Source organism: Gopherus evgoodei, unplaced genomic scaffold (genome assembly GCF_007399415.2).
Source record: "Gopherus evgoodei ecotype Sinaloan lineage unplaced genomic scaffold, rGopEvg1_v1.p scaffold_63_arrow_ctg1, whole genome shotgun sequence".
NCBI lineage: Eukaryota > Metazoa > Chordata > Testudines > Testudinidae > Gopherus > Gopherus evgoodei.
In genome coordinates this window covers 231,242-252,815 of record NW_022060084.1, presented here as the reverse complement: position 1 = coordinate 252,815, position 21,574 = coordinate 231,242, and the positions used below count along the sequence as shown (strand labels likewise).

The window sequence follows — 21,574 nt, the reverse complement described above, 5'->3', positions numbered from 1 at the left end:
TCCAGCAGGATTGGGAGCCATTAATAACTACTCTCTGCCTCTTGCAGTACCCCACAGTCTTACTGGGTTTCCCCATACCAGGGGAACCCCCACTCCCTGTCCCCATGTCGCCTCAGTCATGGCTACTGCCAGTCTCTGTTTAGCCCCCGTGCCCTGGGGCAGACTGCAGTGTACCAGCCAATCATCACAGGCAACAAAGAGTCTGGACTGGCTGCCTTCACCCACCCTCTGGCTGCCCCTCGGCAAGCCCAATACCTAGGTGGGCCTAAAACTAGGCCTTGCAGCCTGAGGAGTTACTGGCCTAGGGCTTCGCAGCTCCTAAGGCCTTTCCCTAGCCCAGCCTCCCTCTAGGTCCTCTGGGTGAGTTCCCCAGCAGCCAGGCCTGTCTCCCTCTCCAGTCAGAGAGAGGCTGCTCCTGCTGGCTGCCCTGGCCTCCTTATAAGGCCCAGTTGATTAGTTTGGGGGATGGCCCCAGCTGCAGCCCCTTCCCCCACTCAGCTGGGGTGTTACCTTGCTCAGCCCCAGCCCTCTGCAGTGCTTTTCCAAGCCCTCCAGGGCCAGAGCGGATGGTTACCCTGCTACAATGCCCAATACATCCAGTACTACAAAACAATCCTGCAAGACTCCAATTATTTTGTAAACAAAAATGCAAATCAAGAGTTTCAAATTCTATTTCCTGTTAACATAGAATCATAACTCAAAAACTTAAAATTCTATCAACAACTCAAATACTGTGAACTCTGAAACATTTTCAAACCACCGCCTATAGTTTCACAAAAACACATTTGACCTTCAGATATTAGTGCAAACAGATTGCGCACGCGCACACACACACACACACACAAATGCACTCAGGCAGCACTAAAATAATTCTCTTTGGTACCAATTTTTAGTTTTAGACTAAGACTTTAAAATGTCCATTGAAACCATCCATTAATGATTAAATTTTCTTTAGAAAAAGTGGAGCATAATTTAACAAGATTCTGTCTTCTAATAATTCCTCTGTTTAATCAGTGGATCAAAATGAGGCATTAGTGATTTTCCATTCTACAAAATGACTGACTCATCACCTCATTAACATTAGTACTACCATTGATACTGTATTGGTACTAATAGAACTATAAGACTACAGATGTTCTAGAAACATTCACAGGTCCAAAATTACAGACTGTTTGGAATATTTAGCAAGCACATGTATATGCGAAGCGAATTATATATTTATCAAGAAAGTGTCAAATTCAACATCATAACATTATGAAACAGAAGAATCTTCATTTTAAGTCTTTAAATGTTTTTTTCCTGTCCTCAACATAATTCTTTTTGTTTAAAACAAGAACTGCTCTCCAAAACCAATCAATATACTAACACCTAAGAACATACTTGGTAATTAGTACATTGTGAAAGACAATCTAACATTAAGACACGGTTGATAAAGCATTAAGATATTCATAAGTAGGATGATAAGATCAAAGTATGAATTGTCCATCCTTTTCTAATTCTCACTCTATAGTCACATTGATATGTAACCATTCTGATTGTCTAAGCAACAGAATCAAGACTAGTAATAGCAATTAAACATATGAAATTTTCTCATGCTAAAACAAATCAGTTAAAGGGTTTTGGTAACCTAGTATAGTTAGCTTTGTGTATATATCTTGCAAACATCCCTACTCCTCAAAAATCCCCTATATACTCTGTATATATTTATATGTAATATATATAGTTCCTGAGTAAATCGTTAAATCTGATTACTAGGAAGATTTGGCAAAAGATACAACTGTATCTTATTAAAACAGAATTTTAAATGAATGTTTAATCAAAACATTAAAATAAATATGGAATGTTTCTGAAAATGAAGAAAAAAAATCAAAATGAGCCTTGCCACTCACTGGTTTCTCAGCTCATGGCTTGAGTCACAGCTGATACGTAGCTTTGGCTAAGTGGTTGAGAAAATGATCATCTATTGCCCAGTTCCCCTGATTAATAATATCTCTCTCTTACACAGAAGACTCTGTAATACCAGCAATATTAAAACTGCAATAACATTATTAAAATAAATATTTGTCAACACCAGAATCACAATAATAAAATTGCAGCACTGATCCGCTGGTTATTCTTATTTTTTCTGATGACCTAGCAAAAAAGTTCTCCATAGCATAAGTCAATTCACTTTCTTTCTTTTTTTCTTCCCTGCAGTTATTCAGAAATCTGCATGGGTTTCTCATGTTTTTCTTTTTTGCTTCCCTGGTCTTCAGGATCTGCACTATTTTTTTCTTGTGTGCTGTTTCCTTTCAACCCTCCTTCTGTTTCACTGCCGTGCTTAAGGAGGTTATTGGTAGTCATCTGCAGGGCACACCATAAAGCAGTACGAGTCTTGCGTATGGAAACAGCTAACCCTTTAATGGCAGCTACCAGAGCAAGAACATCTAAAACGACAAGAATATGCAACCACATCACAACAAAAGTAATATACAACCATGACATCCATCAATTAGACAAAAATCTCTTGAATTCAGCCAGCACTATGTATTACCGTAATGAAATCCCACAGGAAAGACTGTACCCTGGTATTATAGAACCATATTTCCAATATTTCTTTAGTTATATTCTAGGCTTCCCAATGCACCTAAGTTATGAGATAAATTCAGATTCCAGAACACGGGGTTCTTGGTAACAAATGGTGCTGACGTACAAATCAAAGAAAAAAGAGAACTTTGTACTAACAATTTCCTTTCCTTCAAGATAGTGTGACAATCACATGTTTCAGAGTAGCAGCCGTGTTAGTCTGTATCCACAAAAAGAACAGGAGGACTTGTGGCACCTAACAAATTTATTTGAGCATAAGCTTATTTGTCATTCATTGAGTTCAGCCCATTCACAACACAGAAATTCTTGCACACCCTAGAGGAGATTTAATCCCAAACCTGCAAGTCCTATACCCACCCTTCCTGCTTAGTTTAAAAAATGTAAATGGGAGCTTCACTGGATGGAGAAAGCCAATGCCTCACTCAGTGTGTATGTCCACCTTTCGGCCTTCAATCACAGAACAAACTGAATTACACCCTGGATGCATTGGACTTGGCAAGTACCCACTATGAAATCTTTAGGGTTCCCAGCAAGCTAGCAATAGACCACTTTCAGTCTCATTGGTCTGAAACCAAGATATTGGACTCTATGTAATCTGGATTCAGCCAAGAACATGGAGCTAACACTGTATTATTGGCACAGATGGATGTTCTCTTGATGTAGATGGTTGGAGGGCAGCCTTCCTCCTTTATCCTGGCTCTCTCTGCAACATTAAGTATGGTCAACCATGATATACTGCTCTGTCTAAGATACTTATTCCTTGTGGATAATCACAACAAATCAAAAAGTCACAAAGGAGAAAACACCTTGAAAGACTAACTCTTGCCTTGTCTCCTGCAAGATCTAATCTTCAGTTTGCCTGTATGGGATGAACGGTCTTTCCTATTGCATCTGGACTTGTTGGAAGGAGATGCAAGATTTAAAGTATGTATGGTCTTTCTGGAGAACATGTGTGGAGGAAGACAGACTTTGTTCTACGTGAAATTCTCTGCCATTCTCCTCTGGGCTACACAGATCACAATCACCACTTCTCGCTTGAAAATATAATCCACGGATGAAGCCAAAGCTGCCTTTTAACTAGTGCACTATCCACACAGGCTGTGGCTGGAAATGTGATTGGGGCTAGCATGGATAAAACTGCCAGAGATATTTGTCATTAAAGAGTCAATTCTTCCGTCCCTGTTTGGAATAAGGCAATTGCAGTGGAAGTCTACAAGAATCTGTCTACTCGCTCAAATGTGTGTGTGTAGGGGCAGGGGTTATGACAGCTTATCTAGTCTATCTGACATCTTTAAGAGGAAAAAGTCCACAGGATTAGGACGGTCTTATTTTTTCAACTGTGACTGTGGAGTCCACTTTTGGATTCTGGACTTTTCTATGTGGAATTTACTTACTGTTCTTGGCGGTGAACTCCAACTCTTCAACCCCAAGATTTGGGGAGTAAAGCCTGCTCTTTTCATTGCTAGCAGGATAGCACTAGCCCACAATATGCTTAAAATTAGGATCCTTGAGTTCTATCTTACATTAAGTGTTATCCTTCTCCCTTTTTTATTTTTTTAACAAAGCAAAAACAAAAAACAAAAAAAATTTTTTTTGGTGCCTCCAAATTGGATAGATGTGATCTCAACAACACCTGGTTTTGATTCACCAGTGTCATCAAAAATTCTTGCTTGCCATTCCTCAGCAGAAGCTGCCAATCATGCCAGATTTGTACAGGAACTCCTCACTTAAAGTCATCCCGGTTAACATTGTTTCATTGTTACACTGCTGATCAATTAGGGAACATGCTTGTTTAAAATTGGGAAATGCTCCCTTCTAACATCATTTGGCAGCCACCTGCTTTGTCCACTGCTTGCAGGAAGAGCAGCCCGTTGCCACTAGCTGGTGGGTGGGTGGAACCAGAGTGGACCAGCAGCCCCCCTAGCAGCTCCCAGCTCCCCTAAGTTCTCTGTGCAGCAGCTGTCCCTCCCCGCACCCTTCCCTGCTGCCTCGTAGAGCGTGAGAGTTAATCATTGAGAGCTCAGCCAATTGTTAGTTCATAATTTAGCAGTAAGGCATTCCCTGGGAAATATCCCACCCTCTGAGTCCTGCACCTCAACCAAGCTTCACAGTCATCATCACTGTGTAGCAGTATTAAATTGTTTGTTTAAAACGTATACACTGTGTGCATGTGTGTGTGTGTGTGTGTGTGTGTGTGTGTGTGTGTGTGTGTGTGTGTGTGTATTCTTTTGTTTTGTTTAGCGAAAAAAAATTCCCTGGAACCTAATCCCCTCATTTACATTAATTCTTATGGGGAAATTGGATTCGCTTAACATCATTTCGCTTAAAGTTGCATTTTTCAGGAACATAACTTTCCAGCGTTAAGTGAGGAGTTACTGTAGTGGTTTTGTGATAGACAAAACATCAATTAACGAGCAGTGTAAGACAAAGAGAATTTTTACTTTGTAAGCTAAGAAGGATGAAAGTCCACTCTCAATCACTATTAATAAAGAATAAGCTCAATTTTTAAAAAATGAGTATAACCTGCTTAAGGATGCTGAATTGCTTACTTGGCAGATATTTTTGTTTGGTATCAATTCCCAGTCATACGCTACCTTTTTACAGTGATAACTCTCATATCTACTTGTTAACTAACAGTATGCACTGAAACAAGTAGGAATTCATCCAGGATCTTTAACAAAGCCTGATTATTTAATATAATAAAGAGGGCTTTTTTTTAACTGAGAAAATATCTTGTGACAAGAAGGGGTCTAAAAATCAACACCACAAAACACTAAAGTCTATGTAGAAATTACCTGATACAAGTGAGGGATTTTTCTCTGTTAAAGTCAAAAGCCCACGTATAGAGAAAGTTTCTGTTTAATGGAGTAAGTCTACCTGTTGCCAGGACAGCATTTAAAATGTGTTACAAATTGAATTGTAGAACTACAAAGCAAACAAAAGTATTTACCCTTTTCATTATTATAATAAGATGCTCCTTGTCTCTGTGGATTAGCAGCATTATGAATCTCATCTTTCCGCCTCGCTTGTGTAACATGAATAGCTTCCAAATGACGTTCTAAAGTTTTGGGTATATTCTCATGGACAGGAGTACCACGAAGCCTTTCCATTTTTCTTATTAAGGTGAGCACCTACCGAATATATTGCAAACACCAAAAGAGTTAATTTTTCAAATCCTCCACAAAATAATAAACCCACAAACATATAACCTGATGTTACTCATCCTTGCAGAACATTCCATGCTGTAAGTATGCTTACTCTGGCCTGTTCTGATAACTGGTACCCAATCAAACGATCCACTCCTGAAGGGTTAGCAGGAAGTCGGAAAACAGGAGTCTTATCTGAGCGAGATCTTCGTGCTCTTGGAAAGTCTCTTGCAAGATCAGCTTCAATCTGAAGAGAAAGCACATACCTTTAAAATATTTAGAACAGAGTTTTATCTGATAGCCTAAGCTTTTCTATTTTTTCACTATGTAGATGCATGAGATGTGTCTGCTGTTTAAGTCTCTGGGGGCATTTAAAACAATAAGAAGTCATTATTAAACTTTAAACTGCTAACAACTGGCTGTAAAAATAAGGGTACTTCCAAAAATTCCAAGTACTACTTTAAAGCATAAATCTAGAATCAACATCTGCAACCGACAATCAATCTTGGGTACAGACCCAAGGAAATAGAGGGATCTTGCATAATCCTTGGAAGATTAAACTCTAGCTTTGTCACACCTAATTAGAGATGTGAATTCCCAACTGCCTACTGAGAACACCACGTAAAGGGCTCTCAGAGACTCAAATCCAGGAACTACTAGCAAGTACATGAGATGCCCTCAATTGCTGTAGCGGTTGTGTTTGAAACCCCCAAGGAAAATCCCAGGTTTAACATATTGGCTTTGAGACGATATCAGCCCTGAAAAGTCATCCACGTGGACATCAAAGTCACCCATGACAATAGGCTTAGGCAAATAAAGATGGGACAAAGCCAACAGACTGTGTTTTAGAGGGACATCTCTCTTATATTTGAAGTCAGATATAAACAGGGCCGGATGTAGGTTTTCTGACACCCCAAGCAAAAAAATGTTTGGCTGCCCCCCACCCCAGCCCTGGGCTCCCCGCTGCACCCCCCTGCTGCCCCAGCCCTGGGGTCTCCCCCTCACCACCCACATACAAACACCCTGCCGCCCCAGCTCTGGGCCTCCCCCCGTACTCCCTGCCACCCCAACCCTAGGCTCTCTCACCCTACCCCAACCAGCACCCTCCTGCTGTCCCAGCCCTGGGCCACTGGTAATTCACTCCCAGGGCGGGTCATTCAGCAGGAATTTTGGATGTGCACAGAACACAGACAGGATTGGTTCCCAAATAGTTACAGAACTGCAGTAAGGTGCAACAATTTTCAGCTTGTGTGATTGAAGGATATCTGGATGCATATTATAAGACTGTCCTCCATAAATGAGGAAAAGCTGAGATGCCTTTACTATTCTTTTGTTCCACTCTTTGTTTCTATGGGGAATTTGCCAATGCAATATCACTGTCTTCCTTTTAAACAAATAAAACTAAAGGCAATGGCTGTTGAAAATAGCAGTTCCAGTCCTAATAACCACTGGGAAGCATTTCTTGCTCAATTTTATCCCACTTTTTCTACAGCAAGTTACAGTGGATCAGTATATTTGATTTGGGAGAAATGAAGTAACAACTGCCCAAACTGAGTTTGAGCACTCCTGAATTTTGAGGTGTTCAAATCTGGAAGGCAGGTGCTAGATTCCCTTTCTGAATATTGGCTATATCTGGAAAGGAAAAGTCAATTTTTGCTTCCATGGCTCAGAAGTGGAAATCCTCCTACATGCCTGGTACTGTATCTAAAGCTGCCCAGGTCCAGAGCCTCCCCTCCCTTACTTTTCATTTTAAATTCTAGTGGGATCCACATACCTCCCTTGCTAGGCTTCAGATAGAGAGGGCACTGTCCATTTAGTCCCCACAATTCCTTCTTTGGGGACTGCAAGGTGAGGTCACGCCACTATCCCTAATCCAGTCTGGTGATGTCTTCTGAAGGGGATATCTGGGCCAAAGCCTACTCATTGAGGATATGACTAGGGTTATCATACGTCCGTATTTTCATGGACATGTCCAGCTTTGGGGGTTTTAAATAGCGATTAAACTCTCAGAAGGTCTGGGATTTTCCTCCCAATGCAGAGTGTAGTGCGGCTGACAGGGCAGCTCAGCTGGATCTTCCTCTGCTCCCCCCCTGCTCCTCGCCTGCAGCCTCAGCCGGCAGCGCTGGGGTCGGGCAGGGCTGTGCACTCTGTGGGGGGAGTGCAGCATGGTAAGGGGCTTGGGGGGTTGCAGAAGGGGTAGGGGGTTCCAGAGGGTGAGCAGGCGGGGTTGGATGGGGCGGGGGTGTGGAGAGGGGTCGGGACAGTCAGGGGACAGGGAGCGGGGGGGTGGATGGGCAGAGGTTTGAGGGGCAATCAGGGGCAGGGAGAGGGGGGTTAGATGGGTCACGGTTCAGGGGGGTCAGTCAGGGGACAGGCAGCAGTTGGATAGGCATAGGAGTCCAAGGAGTCTGTCAGGGGGTGGAGGTGTAGATAGAAGCCAGGGCAGTCAGGGGACAGATAGGGGGTGGGGTCCTGCGGGGCAGTTAGGGGCAGAGGTCCCAGAAGGGGGCAATCAGGGGACAAGGAGCAGGGGGGTTGGATGGTTTGGGGTTTCGGGGGGAGCAGTCAGGGGGTGGGAACTGGGAGGGAGTGGATGGGGACGGGGTCTCCCTGCCCTTCCCATTGCAGCTCTCCATTCACACCAAGCTGAAGCATGAGGTCTCAGCTACCTCACTCCCCCTCCCTTTCCTGTTGATAGTGGCCAAGGGAATGCTGGGAAATGTAGTTCTTTCCCTGCTCAAGGGCTGGTGCTACACGCAGGGAGCTAACCAAGGAACTACAGCTCCCAGGGCCCCCTGCTGGTTCTCAGCTCCCAGGCTGGATCCCTGCCGCCCCTGCAAATGAGCCGCCCTGAGCACCTGCTTGCTTTGCTGTTGCCTAGAGCCGCCCCTGAATATAAACAACCATCCTCTTGGCCCTCCCTCCGTTCATGCCAAACTGAGCACTATCCAAAAAGAACTGGACTAATAAAGGCCCTGCTTTACCAACCATCCAGGCTTACATCAGTGGTCTCTTCCACAATCCACGGATGGTGGTAACTATTGGCTACCGAGCTTGCACTGAACAACATGAACCAAAGAATAGGATCCATGCCACCAGATAATATAAGACACTTTGGCCAAAGAGGGTACTTGGTTAAGTAACCACTGGCATCAGGTGTAATTTAGTTCAAGAAAATTACTGCTGAATGAGTTGTCCTAACTCCTGTGCAGCTGAAAAACAAAAGGTGAACCTCAGTGTCATGCACAATTGTACGACATTCACTCTGTCTGCTATCTTCTTACAACTGTGCAGACTCAAAATAGATTGTTGTAGATGGGGCTCAAAATATTTAGAGTACAATGAAAGTCACCATATTGCAAAAAGGCAGCAAGATTGGCTCCTTTTCACCAGTAAATTGCAGGAATTTCTACTCTACCTAGCAGTTCCTTTATAATCACCTCCTACATACAAGTCTATCATGGGATAGTTTATTACCTTTTTCCTCTCCTCCTTCAGAGTTCTGCTCTGTAGATAACACTTATTCAGTTGAATAACAAACTCATTAGCAGGCCAAAGGCAATTTCTTCGAGGCCTATACTTAAAAGGAGTTGGAAAGGCAAAGTATGGTGCACTTGATTCCTCACAAAATAGGTCATTTTGCTTAAAATCAGACATTAATGAGAAAGTAGTATGGCCACGGTAAGACAAATGAAAATTTCTATTTTGTAGAGTAGTTGTCAGAAGTAAATGATATTCACAAGATTTACGAGAGCATTCTTTAGGATTCATATGGCTCTTATATTCAATGTTATTACAGGTTTTCCCCAAATTGAAGCTATTCTGGCCATTTTGCATGTGAGCTTCCTGTGGGTTTCTATTTGTTCCTCCAGGAAAACGATTTTCTTTAGTAAATGGTTGATTGAAAAAATATAGCGGTGGGTGACTAGATGGCTGTGATTTATGAGAAGCTGTAAAATTTTCATATCTTTTAGAAACCAGATGATTGTCCTGGAACACTTCGCCCCATGTGCCATTAGTAGGTGGACCAGATAAATCATTGGAGTACTTTGCTTGCGCTTGTTCGTCATTTTTCATAGGTTTGCCTCTTGCTTGGTCAGTTTCCCAATACTCTTTCTGAATACCAGTGCCATCTTTAATTCGAAACTGAGAAGAAAAATAACTAAAATCAGAGCAGTTCTTTTCATGGTCTCCATTTAAGTTCATCTTCTGATAATTGCACACATGCTGATTAAACTGTACATTCTGAAACGCTAATCCTTCTTGCTGAAAGATGGCATTATTTTCAAAAGCAGGATTTTCAGGATAAATGTTCAAGATCCCAGCAGATGGCTGAATATAAGGGTCAGAAGGAGAAAGCAAAGACTCTGTAAGATGGTCATCAAACTCTCTGTGTAAGTCTCCACAGCAGCTAACTTTTGCAAGTGTCCTTGGCAACAGTCCCTGTGTGCCAATCGGGTTTGGAAAATCTTTACTTTGTAAACAGTGCTCAGAAGACAGACCTGACAAGTCACCATTGTTTCCAATGTCAGATGCCAACATAGGGGGAAACAATCTCAACAGATAATTCCTGTAACAAATAGAATTGCACTTTTAGGAATGACCAAACACATTCATGTTACATTATAACTTTGTTCAGAGTTAAGTGTTCTTTTTTCGAAATGCAAAGCTACTACTAAGACCTTTGCTAAAGATATGATTTCAAGCAGCTTTGTCACAGGAATTAATTATAAAAAACTATTAGCGTACTTAACTGTTGACAGCAGATAATTATTTCCTGAAGTCTATTTTTTATTGTTTTTCCTAGTCTACTTTTAATGTGTCACATTATGGTGCTTCAATCTCAACTATTTGCCCTTCATATCTTCAGAAACTTCATTATTGATTCTCAAAGAGTTTCTGTATTGACATTTGAACTTCTAGAGTACTTTCCATAGAAAGAGTCCATAGAATTCCAAGACAAAATTAACCTTCCCAATATCTCCGCAAAGTTGATTCCTTATTTCTTTTTTTAATTACATTTTCCTTGTTCAAGAAAAATATGTTTTTGCCCCCAGCAAGAAAACATTTATTTAAATCACTTGCTATAAGGTTTTCCAGTCATTGTTTTAAATATATACATCATCCTGCTTGAAATTTAACAACATTTGTAAGCTACCAGATACAGATTTGACTGCTGCAGTGCTTGAAAACGTCTGATGGTCTCTCCTCTTAGCAGAGGGTAGCCGTGTTAGTCTGGATCTGTAAAAGCAGCAAAGAATCCTGTGGCACCTTATAGACTAACAGACATTTTGGAGCATGAGCTTTCGTGGGTGAATACCCACTTCCTCAGAGGGAAGTGCATCTGAGGAAGTGGGTATTCACCCACGAAAGCTCATGCTCCAAAACGTCTGTTAGTCTATAAGGTGCCACAGGATTCTTTGCTGCTTCTCCTCTTAGCAACCTTCTATGACAACTAATTATGTTTTAAGATAGGGAAGATAAAAATTCAAGAGAAATAATGCACTAGCAAATCACTCTCTTGATTTTTTCCCCCAAATACTAACTATCTAAGAGAAGTCAGTAAAGTCACTGTTAGCTATATAGTCTCCACCATTCTATTTTTTGCAGGGAGGAGGAGGAACTCAGATCCTCCTTGAGCAATTTCCTTACCAAATGTTTGAGTGCAAGAAAGAATGCAGCCCAGTCAGGAGGCTGCAGGACCTGCCAACAAATCCTACCAATTCTGAGAGATCCACATGCTCTATACGTCTGCATTGGTTCCGGGCCTCTAGTTCTTCCCCAAGCCAACTGCCACACAGTTCCAGTGGAGGTATGCCATCAGCTCTAGTCAAATTTGTTCCCTAGGACCCCCAGTGCAGGAGAGAGCTGAGGAAGCGTAATATAGCACTATGCTATCACATCTCTGTGAGAAGCTCCTTTGGGTACCAGAAGGAAGTTGGGTAACGGAGAAAAGCTGCAACAATGTATGTTACCCCACCCTTGAAGCATCCACTTCACTCACCACAGGGAGAGGTATCTAGCACGAAGAAGATGAGGGGCAGAATTTCCCCTCCCAGCATATGTTTTTTAGAAATGATCAGGCATGGTAAAAATAGGAAGTGTATACCTTAAAAGCAGACATTTAACTCAAGCTATTTGGTATCACAGAAAAACCTTTCAAATTTTCTGCATAAACTCTGAGATAGAGACCCACTGATGGTTCACTACTTTGCATCAGCAATTCTTGACACACTCAGTACATTTAATACGCTCTTCTCATGATAATTACCCAAAAGATGGCATGTAATATATTATCAGAAATCTAAAACCTCACTGATCAGTAATATTCTTGCGTAATGGATGCAGACTTGTGTACAAAGAGTTCATCTGTGCTAGAATTACATTCTTAAAATGAGTTTGATGAGCAGGCCATAACCCAGTCAGCCCTAGACAAAGGACTGTGTATTTTATGTCTGACCAGCCTGGTTGTCCGGCAGGCATAAGGAAGGCACATTTACATGCAAGATAAATAAAGCCATAAGGACAGCAAGTGGAAGGATGGAAACTGCATCTCCAGGAAGTCTTCCTGCCTTGAAGCAGGATCAATGAACTTTGAGAAGCTATAGGGAGAGAGAAAAACCATTTTGGCACTGTCATAAACAGATAGTTAAAGGTTAATGCCTCTTTTACCTGTAAAGGGTTAAAACGTTCACCTAGCCTAGCTGACACCTGACCAGAAGAACCAATGGAGGAACAGGGTGGTTCAAAAAGGAGGAGGGAGGTTCCCTTTGTCTGGGTCAGTTTCACTTTGACTGGAGTGGGAAAGCTCCAGAATTCAGCCTCTTATTAAGTAGTGAGTATCAGTGAAGGAAATAAATAGGTTTATGTTTATTTCTTTGTAACTTGTCTTGTGAAATTAGAGGAACAATCAGATTGGGTATTTGGATATTTTTTTTTTGTGTAACTAAGGTTTTGCCCAGGGGAACATCCTCTGTGTTTGGAATCTGTTGTCCGTGGGAGTAGCTGGTATCCTAATCTCTCCCAGAGGGTTTTCTTTTACCTTTCTTTTCTTTAATTAAAAGCCTTTTTTTATATATACCTGATTGATTTTTTCCTTGTTTTAAGATCCAAGGGAGTTGGATCTGGATTCACCAGGAGTTGGTGGAAGAAAGGAGGGGGGATGGTTAATTTCTCCTTTTTTTAAGATCCAAGGGGTTTGGATCTGTGTTCACCAGGAAATTGGTGAAATCTCTCAAGGCTACCCGGGGAAGGAAAGTAGTACTTGTGAGTGGTGGCAGCCAGACCAGATCTAAGCTGGTAATTGAGCTTAGAGCTTCTCATCCAGGTCCCCTACATCTGTACCCTAAAGTTCAGACTGGGGAAGGAACCTTGACAGGCATCTGGCTACTCTTCAGGAGATATTTTTTGTTCTCTTCGATATTATAGCTCATAAATCTTGGAAATAGATAAACAATTCAAAACATTCTGAAATGTATTTTCAGAGTAGCAGCCGTGTTAGTCTGTATCCACAAAAACAACAGGACTACTTGTGGTACCTTAGAGACTAACACATTTATTTCAGCATAAGCTTTCGTGAGCTACAGCTCACTTCTTTGGATGCATCGGATGTAGCTCACGAAAGCTTATGCTGAAATAAATTTGTTAGTCTCTAAGGTGCCACAAGTACTCCTGTTCTTTTTGAAATGTATTTGTATGTCTAGACATTATAAAAATCTTCGGGATTTTATACTGATTGATCATTGCAGCTAAATCATTTTGAGTAACTGGCCTTCAGCTGAAGAATTTTGCCATAGCAGTTGGCACAGTGCCTTTTCCACTCAACTAAAACAAATGTGGAAGTTATTATAATGGGTTTTTTTAATAGCCTTGTGTATATATAGTTAAAACTCCCTCTATAAGCCCTTCCACATTTGGCTTAGTTGAATGAAAAAGGCTATCTATGCGACAGTCAAATTCTTCAGCTGGAGGCCAATTACTCAAAATGATTTAGCTGCAATGATCAATCAGTTCAAAATCCTAAGATTTTTATAGTATCTAGAAATACAAATATATTTTAGGTTTCAGAGTAGCAGCGTGTTTGTCTGCATCCACAAAAAGAACAGGAGGACTCGTGGCACCTTAAGAGATTAACACATTTATTTGAGCATAAGCTTTTGTGGGCTACAGCCCACTTCATTGGATGCATGCAGTGGAAAATACAGTAGGAAGATTATATGTATATATATATATATATATATACACACACACACCCCTAGAGGACATGAAACAATGGGTGTTACCATGCACACTCTAACGAAAGTGATCAGTTAAGGTGAGCTATTATCAGCAGGAAAGGAAAAAAAAACCCTTTTTGTAGTGGTAATCAAAATGCCCATTTCCAGCAGTTCCTCACACCTTCTTGGCAACTGCTGGAAATGGACAATTTTGATTACCACTACAAAAAGTGTGAGTTTCTCTCCTGCTGGTAATAGCTCACCTTAACTGATCACTCTCACTACAGTGTGTACGGTAACAGCCACTGTTTCATGTTCTCTGTGTGTGTATATATATCTTCCTACAGTATTTTCCACTGCATGCGTCCGATGAAGTGGGTTTTAGCCCACGAAAGCTTATGCTCAAATTTGTTAGTCTCTAAGGTGCAACAGCTACTCCTATTCTTTTTGCAAATACATTTCAGAATGTTCTGAATTATGAGCTAACTCTACCTTCAGATATATCCACAGTCATACCTCCATTAATCCTCTTAATAAAATGAAAGTAACGAAAGACATTCATTTCTTTTCCAGTTGCCATCTGCTGATAGAAGGATGAACAGAAGACTGCCTTTCTACTTTCATTTATTCCAAGGAAGTACTAGTAACAGATCTTTCCAATTTAACTTGATAATAGCTTATTTAAATGATGATATCTTAAAACTCAGTACTACATCAGACAACACCTAAGTTGTCTTGTCAAATGTCTACTGGTAAGTAAAAGATATAAAACTTTAAATTGGAAGAAACAACACCATGCAAGTTTTCAGTAAAAACTTACCAATCTGTAACTGGGTCTGGCTTGTGTGCCTCATCTGGGGTGCTCGACACTAGCCTAAACATCTCTGGGCCACTGCCAGAGTGAAACAGACTTATCTGTGCTCTGAAAAATAAAACCCAGAGAGATAGGCTCATATCTTCAGGAGAAAAAACAACCAATAAAGAGGAAACACACAAAAGTTTACCTTCAGATTTCTTTAGCTGTAACATATTATAAATAGAGGAGGGGGAGAAAAGGAAGCGTCCTCACCCACAAGATTAATGGAATAATGTTCTTTGCAGATGAGAAGCTAAGTATTATCTTCTAGCATACCTTGACAGTAAACACATATTTGAATAATTGGCACGTTTTAAAGCACCAGGATTGTGGCCCCTTGTGCAGATCTCAGCCCTCATGCACGAAGCATTGGTTTTGGGTTCTAGAATGCTTACTGGGGAGTTGGATGCCCACATTCTTTTCTTGATTTGATACAGTTAACTTAGGACATTGTAATACATCTAAGGATTGGACATTGTACCTCTCATTTGCATTTCTTTGTCATCATGTTGCCTGCTCACCCAGCTTATTTAGTTTCCTCTAGTCCTGACTAACCTAAGGAATTGTGCCAGCTGAAAATTTTGCTACCTCACTGCTCGCCCCCCTTTACAGATCATTAACACATTAAACAAAAAGGAGTCTAGTATGAAACCTTGGAGGCATCGTACGGTTTATATTTTGACAAGACGAAAATTGGCCACTTACTCCTAAACCTGGCCTACACCTAAAACTTAGGTCAACCTAACTATGCTGCTTAGAGGTTTGAAAAAGTCACACTCCTAAAAAACATAATCAAGCCGATCAAAGCCCTAATATAGACACCAACTAGGTCAAAAGAAGAATTCTTCTGTCAACCTAGGTAGCACCTCTCAAGGGAGTGAATTTCAAAAAAACCCTTTCCATCACTGTAGCAAGAATCTACACCACAGCTGAGCAGATGCAACTGTAATACTTGCAGTATAGACATAACCCTTTGCTTCCTAGCTCCTATTCAGATTTTGATCTATAAGAATACTTCGCCTCTCAGTCCATGACTACTTAGTCTCTTTATTGACAGACCTGGACAATGGCCTTTTTGGTAGTCCGGATAAACATCAACCGGTTCTCCTTTATTCACTATTTCATTGACACGTTCAAAGAATTTCAATGTGGAGTCCTCATGGCACCTTGGAGACTAACATTTATTTGGGGATAAGCTTTCGTGGGCTAAAACCAACTTCATTAGATGCATGGAGTGAAAAATACAATAAGTAGGTATACATTTTCTATCTGCTGATACTCACACCTTCTTGTCAACTGTTGGAAATGGGCAACGTCCACCTTGATTGCATTGGCCTTGTTAGCACCACAAAAGCAATTTTCCCTCTCTTGTTAGTCACCCCTTCTGGTCAACTGTTCAGAAAAGGCCACTTCCACCTTAACTGAATTGGTCTCATTAGCACTGACCCCCCACCTTGGTAAGGCAACTCCCATCTTTTCATGTGCTGTGATATATATACGGCTTACTATATCTTTCTCTCCATGCATCTGACAAAGTGGGTTTTAGCCCACAAAAGTTTATGCCAAACACATTTGTTAGTCTCTAAGGCGCAACAAGGACTCCTCAGTGTTTTTCCTGATACAGACTAACACGGCTACCCCTCTGAAAAGAATTTTAAGACAATAATGAGACATTTTCCTCTCTAGAAACCATGCTGGTAAAGCTTCATCATACCATGATCCTTCAAACATTTTGTTTTCTCTTTTAAATAGTCATTTCAATAAATTTGCCAGGCACAGATGCAAAGCTTTGTGAATAGTAATTCCAGTCACCCACAGACACTTTTTAAAATAGATGTACAAATTTGCTGCCCTCCACTCCTGTGAAACAGTGGCTAACTTAGATACCAGTCGAGCTAGTTCTGATACCTGGAAACATATGGAACAAATTATTAAACAATCTCGCTGTAGGCAGCTAGAGGATAACAGGGTTATAAATGGAGTTGTCAAGAATGAATCATGCCATATTAACTTGATTTCCATTTTTGACAAGGTTATTGGCCAAGAAGTTAGAGGGAAGCTGTAGGTGACAGACATTGATGTTATTAAGGCTTCTGACACTGTCCCAGAGGACATTCTCATCAGCAAACTAGGGAAATGATTAAATTACTATAAAGTGGGTAAAAAACTGGCTGAAAGACCATACTCAAAGAGTAGTTATCAATGGTTCTGTGGTCAACTAAGGGATGTATCTACTGCCTGCAGAGGTCTGTCCTGAAGCTGCCGCTACTCAATAGTTTCATTAATTACTTGGATAGTAGAGTGAAAAGTATGCTTATAAAATCTGAAGATCCCACCAAGATGGGAAGGATTGCTAACACTTTGGAGGGCAGGATTAGAATTCAAAACAACACTGAAGAATTGGTCTCGAATCAGTAAGATGGAATTCAGTAAAGACAAGTGCAAACTCTACTTGAGAATAAATAGAGCAATAACACCTACAAAATGGTGAATCACTGGCTATGCAGTAGTACAGCTGAAAAGGATCAGGGGGTTACAAAGGACCACAAATTGAATAGGAGACAACATGAGGCAGTTGCTAAAAAGGCTAATATTCTGGGGGAGTCTAGAAGACATACTAAGTAATTGTCCCCCTCTACTCAAAAGTGGTGAGGACTCAGGTGGAGTACTGTGTTCGGTTTGTGGCACAACACTTTAAAAAGATGTGGACAAATTGCAGAGTCCAGAGGAAAGCAAAAAAACTGATAAGAAGTTTAGAAAACCTGTTTTACGAGGAAAGGTTAAAAACACTGGGCGTGTTTACTCTCATGAAAAGAAGACTTACGGGAAAATCTAATAACTGTCTTCAAATACACTGAGGGCTGTTATAAAGAGGGAGGTAATCAACTGTTCTCCATGTGTTGTAAGTGAGACACAAGAAGAAATTCTTCTACTCTACTGCCTGCCAATAATGGCCTCAGCTGGAGTACAGTGTCCAGTTCTGGGCACCACATTTCAGGAAAGATATGGACAAATTGGAGAAAGTCCAGAGCACAGCAAAGCTCTAGCAAATATGCGTATGAGGGAAGATTTAAAAAATTGGTTTAGTTTGGAGAAGAGAAAACTGAGGGGGAACATGATAATAGTTTTCAAAAAAAGATTGTTACAAGAAGGGAGGTGAAAAATTGTTCTTGTAAACCGCTGAGGAGAAGTCAAGAAGCAATGGGCTTAAATTGCAGCAAGGGAGGTTTAGGTTGGACATTAGGAAAAACTTCCTGTCAGGGTGATTAAGCATTGGAACAAGTTGCCTAGGGACATTGTGGACTTTCCTTCATTCAAGGTTTTTAAGAACAGGTTAGACAAACACCTGTCAGAACTGGTCAGTCATGTAGTCCTACCTTTAGTGCAGGGGACTGGATTAGATGACCTAATGAGGTCCCTTTCAGTCCTACACTTCTGTGATTCTTCACAATATTCTCACCAGTGAAGACTGATTCAAAAAAATAATTTAACTTCTCAGCAATGCTTTTATCTTCCTTAATCTCTCCCTTTAACCCCCTGAGTGACATCATCTGGAGTTCCTCACTCCCCACACAGGAAGACTCTTGGAAACATCTGAGAACAAAGACTGACCTGGGGGAAGTTCTGGACCTAGGCTAAAGGATTTCTAGCCTGTGAATAAAAGACAGGGGGATTCCAAGCTGTAAAGCAAGTGCAGCTTGGCCCCTATTAATCTGCAGCCTCCTTGTATCATTTCGCTGGATAAAAATCTGCTAATTCATATCCAATCTATTTGGTATATTAAGCTTAGTTTGTGATTTTTATTTATTTGCTAGGTAATGTGCTTTAAGCTGCTAGACCAGTGGTTTTCAACCTTTCCTGATTACTGTATCCCTTTCAGGAGTCTGATCGGTCTTGTGTACCCCAAGTTTCACCTCACCTAAAAACTACTTGCTTACAAAATCATTATGTAGCCTGTTGTAAAACTAGGCAAATACCTACATGAGTTAATGTACCCCCTGGAAGACCTCTGCGCACCCATGGTTAAGAACCACTGGACTAGACTATAAACCCCAGAAAGCTGGCATATGCACGCTTACGATACAGGTGGTGATGAAGATCCACACGCATAAGTCCCCTAACCTTCATCCATTTGTGTTGTGCAGTAACAACAGGAAGAAACTGGCATTCACCGTGCCCCTGCTGTTACAGAAGACAGCTCCCTCTGTCACCACAAAGGATCATAACGATGTGATGTAACAAGGAGGCTTTTTCAAAAGGTAAATATTTGTCATTATACAAAAGATCAAGATTTGTCTGATACTTGACTTTCCCAGTACGTTCCCTAATAAAGATATTTTAGGTCACACATTAAAAAAGTATAACCATGATTTCCAGAGTTATTTGAGAAATACTATTAAATACTGGTAATTTCTTGCCCATGAGTTTCTGTAGTTATCCCATAACTTCTTCCTTATAATACTTAGGAACCAAACCCTCACACTCCTGCCCAATACAATTTTCAGCCTTCCAGAAAACAGCCTAAGATTACACTTATTTAATACCTTTCTTTTGTGCAGTCCTGGAAAGAAGTTGGTGTGTTGGTATCATCTCCACACACAGACCAATTACTAGATAACCAGGATGATTCCAGAGGTGGGGATGGATCTGTGATCTCTCCTAACAAGGGGTAGAATATCCACGTGTCCATTTTTTGTTTCTTGCCGTCTACCTGAATTGGAAAGAGAGAGTGACCAGTTTTACCATGTGAGGAGTTGATGTAAGTGAACAACAAAGGGCACCTCTTTTGAAAAAAGGAAGTTGGGTTTTTAAAAGAGGCAACATTATTTCCTTCTGAAAACTTTGCATCTGCCAATGCATACATTTGATTGAAAAATAAAAATCAGGATGTGTTATTTACATCAGTTTTTCTTTTAAAAAATAAACCTATTTAAAATTAAATTTTAAATTGTGACAACTTATGTTAAAGCTTAAATATAGTATAATCTATTAAAATAAACTAATACATATTCAAGCAGTACATGTTTATGCTGAAATTCTAAAGAAAGTTAAGCCACCGAAGTGGTGGAATTCACTGTGCTGAGCACTGGAAGTACATTTGTTGAAGTGTTAACTAGATTGTGATAACAGACGCCTCTTACAAAGCGGCAGAGAGAATATTTTCTTTATTTCAGCTTATTCAACTAGTTTGTTCAATGGCTACTTCACTGAAAGCTGAGAAATGGATTCAGAATAAAAAAAAAAGGAGGCAGAAAACCTGCTTTTCTTTTCCAGTCTATGCCCAAGAACTAGGTGAGAAAGGATGAGAGCTCCTGTTGGTAAAATCTAAAGGAAATGGTCAGCAGAAACCAGCAGTTCAATTCTCTAACTACAGATAATATTCCTTGACCAAAACAGCTTTCAATGAAAATACATTGTGCTAAACTTACACTTTAAAAAGCAAGCAGCACATTTCAGGCAGGTTCAGGGCTGGCTCCAGGCACCAGCAAAGCAATCAGGTGCTCGGGGTCCCATGTGCAAGGGCAGATGCAGCCTGGGAGCTGAGAACCACCAGGGGGCCCTGGGAGCTGTAGTTCCTATAGAGCCAGCCCTGGAGCAAGGAAAGAACTACATTTCCCAGCATTCCTTTCTGTGCACTGCTGGGAAGAGGTGTGGTATGTTTTGAGCTTTTTCTCCCTTTCAGTGGAGAGGGCGGGAAGAGCTGTTGCTGCAGACACGTGGTGCGGGAGGGCTGGAGAGACAGCTCTGGAATTGACAATTCTTGTATTTTGGAAGATTATTTCAAAAGTTTCTGGGGAGCTACAATGGCCAGGAGAGTGAAGACAATACTAGAAGCAGGAGAAAGAAAGGTCTTTCTTTACTTCATTGGCCATTGTACAGTGAAGTGTGAATAGCCGGCTTCTGTTTTCCCCCTAATTCTTATATGTTCTTTGCCCTGTTAGGCTGCTGTAGCACCCCAGAAACGTAGGTCAGTGGAAGAAAACGGGGAAAATGCCAGGAAAAAGCTTCCTTTTTTTTGGTGCACCTTTCTAAGTTTTGTAAAGTTAACATCTATTTTTGTCCTTTTATTTAAAGTTAAGTCAAACCCATGCTTCAAGGTATTTCATAACCTGCCATGCCTAGAAATTCTTTTCTACCAATACAAATGGCTTCAGGACCAAATACACTTTTCTCTGCACTTCCTGTGGGCAAGTGAACAGAAAAAACATTTTCAATCCCTGTAGAGATTCTTGAATGTAAGCAAATGCTATGACTGGGAATTACCACCTTAGAGCAGTGCCGCCTTCTCTTCTTGCTTGCAAAGAACTAGAAATGAGCTGTATGCAGATACATCACCAAATATTTCTTTTCTTTTCACAGTGCTATTAGAAGAAACAACTGTCAGGACACCTGGACCAGTAGGAAAGAGGATTTTGTAATTAGCTTTAAGAACTAGGCCAGGCATGTAGGTTCCTGAAAACAAGAAAAAAATTTTTTTAAGCAGCATACATCCCTGGAGTTAACCTTTGCTTTCTGACACAACTTCCTTAAATGCTTTACTATCATTGATAGTCAGTAGGGCTCGGATGGTCAATTGTACGGTGTATGTTTAAAATATTTTTTTTCATTTTTATAAGCAAGTTGACATTGAACTTTTATCAATAAACTTTTGGTAACCGAATTGTTTTTCTTAACTATGTGAACAATGGACTGTATATTTTTTTACAGTCTGAAACATACCCACCAGATAGATTTTACCTCTCAACTATGTTAAAACGTGTCTGAATAAA

General features: G+C 40.8%; 1 protein-coding gene across 1 annotated transcript; it reads right to left on the bottom strand.

Moving 5' to 3' along the window:
• Positions 1-2,196: 2,196 nt before the first annotated feature.
• Positions 2,197-20,677, bottom strand: LOC115643584. Its single transcript, XM_030547600.1, has 7 exons — positions 20,666-20,677; positions 19,349-19,515; positions 14,769-14,870; positions 9,210-10,302; positions 5,845-5,979; positions 5,537-5,717; positions 2,197-2,426 (listed from the first exon to the last, which is right to left on the bottom strand). Exons 1-7 carry the CDS (start codon positions 20,675-20,677, stop codon positions 2,197-2,199), a joined length of 1,920 nt encoding a protein of 639 aa, XP_030403460.1.
• Between the last annotated feature and the right edge of the window lie 897 nt (positions 20,678-21,574).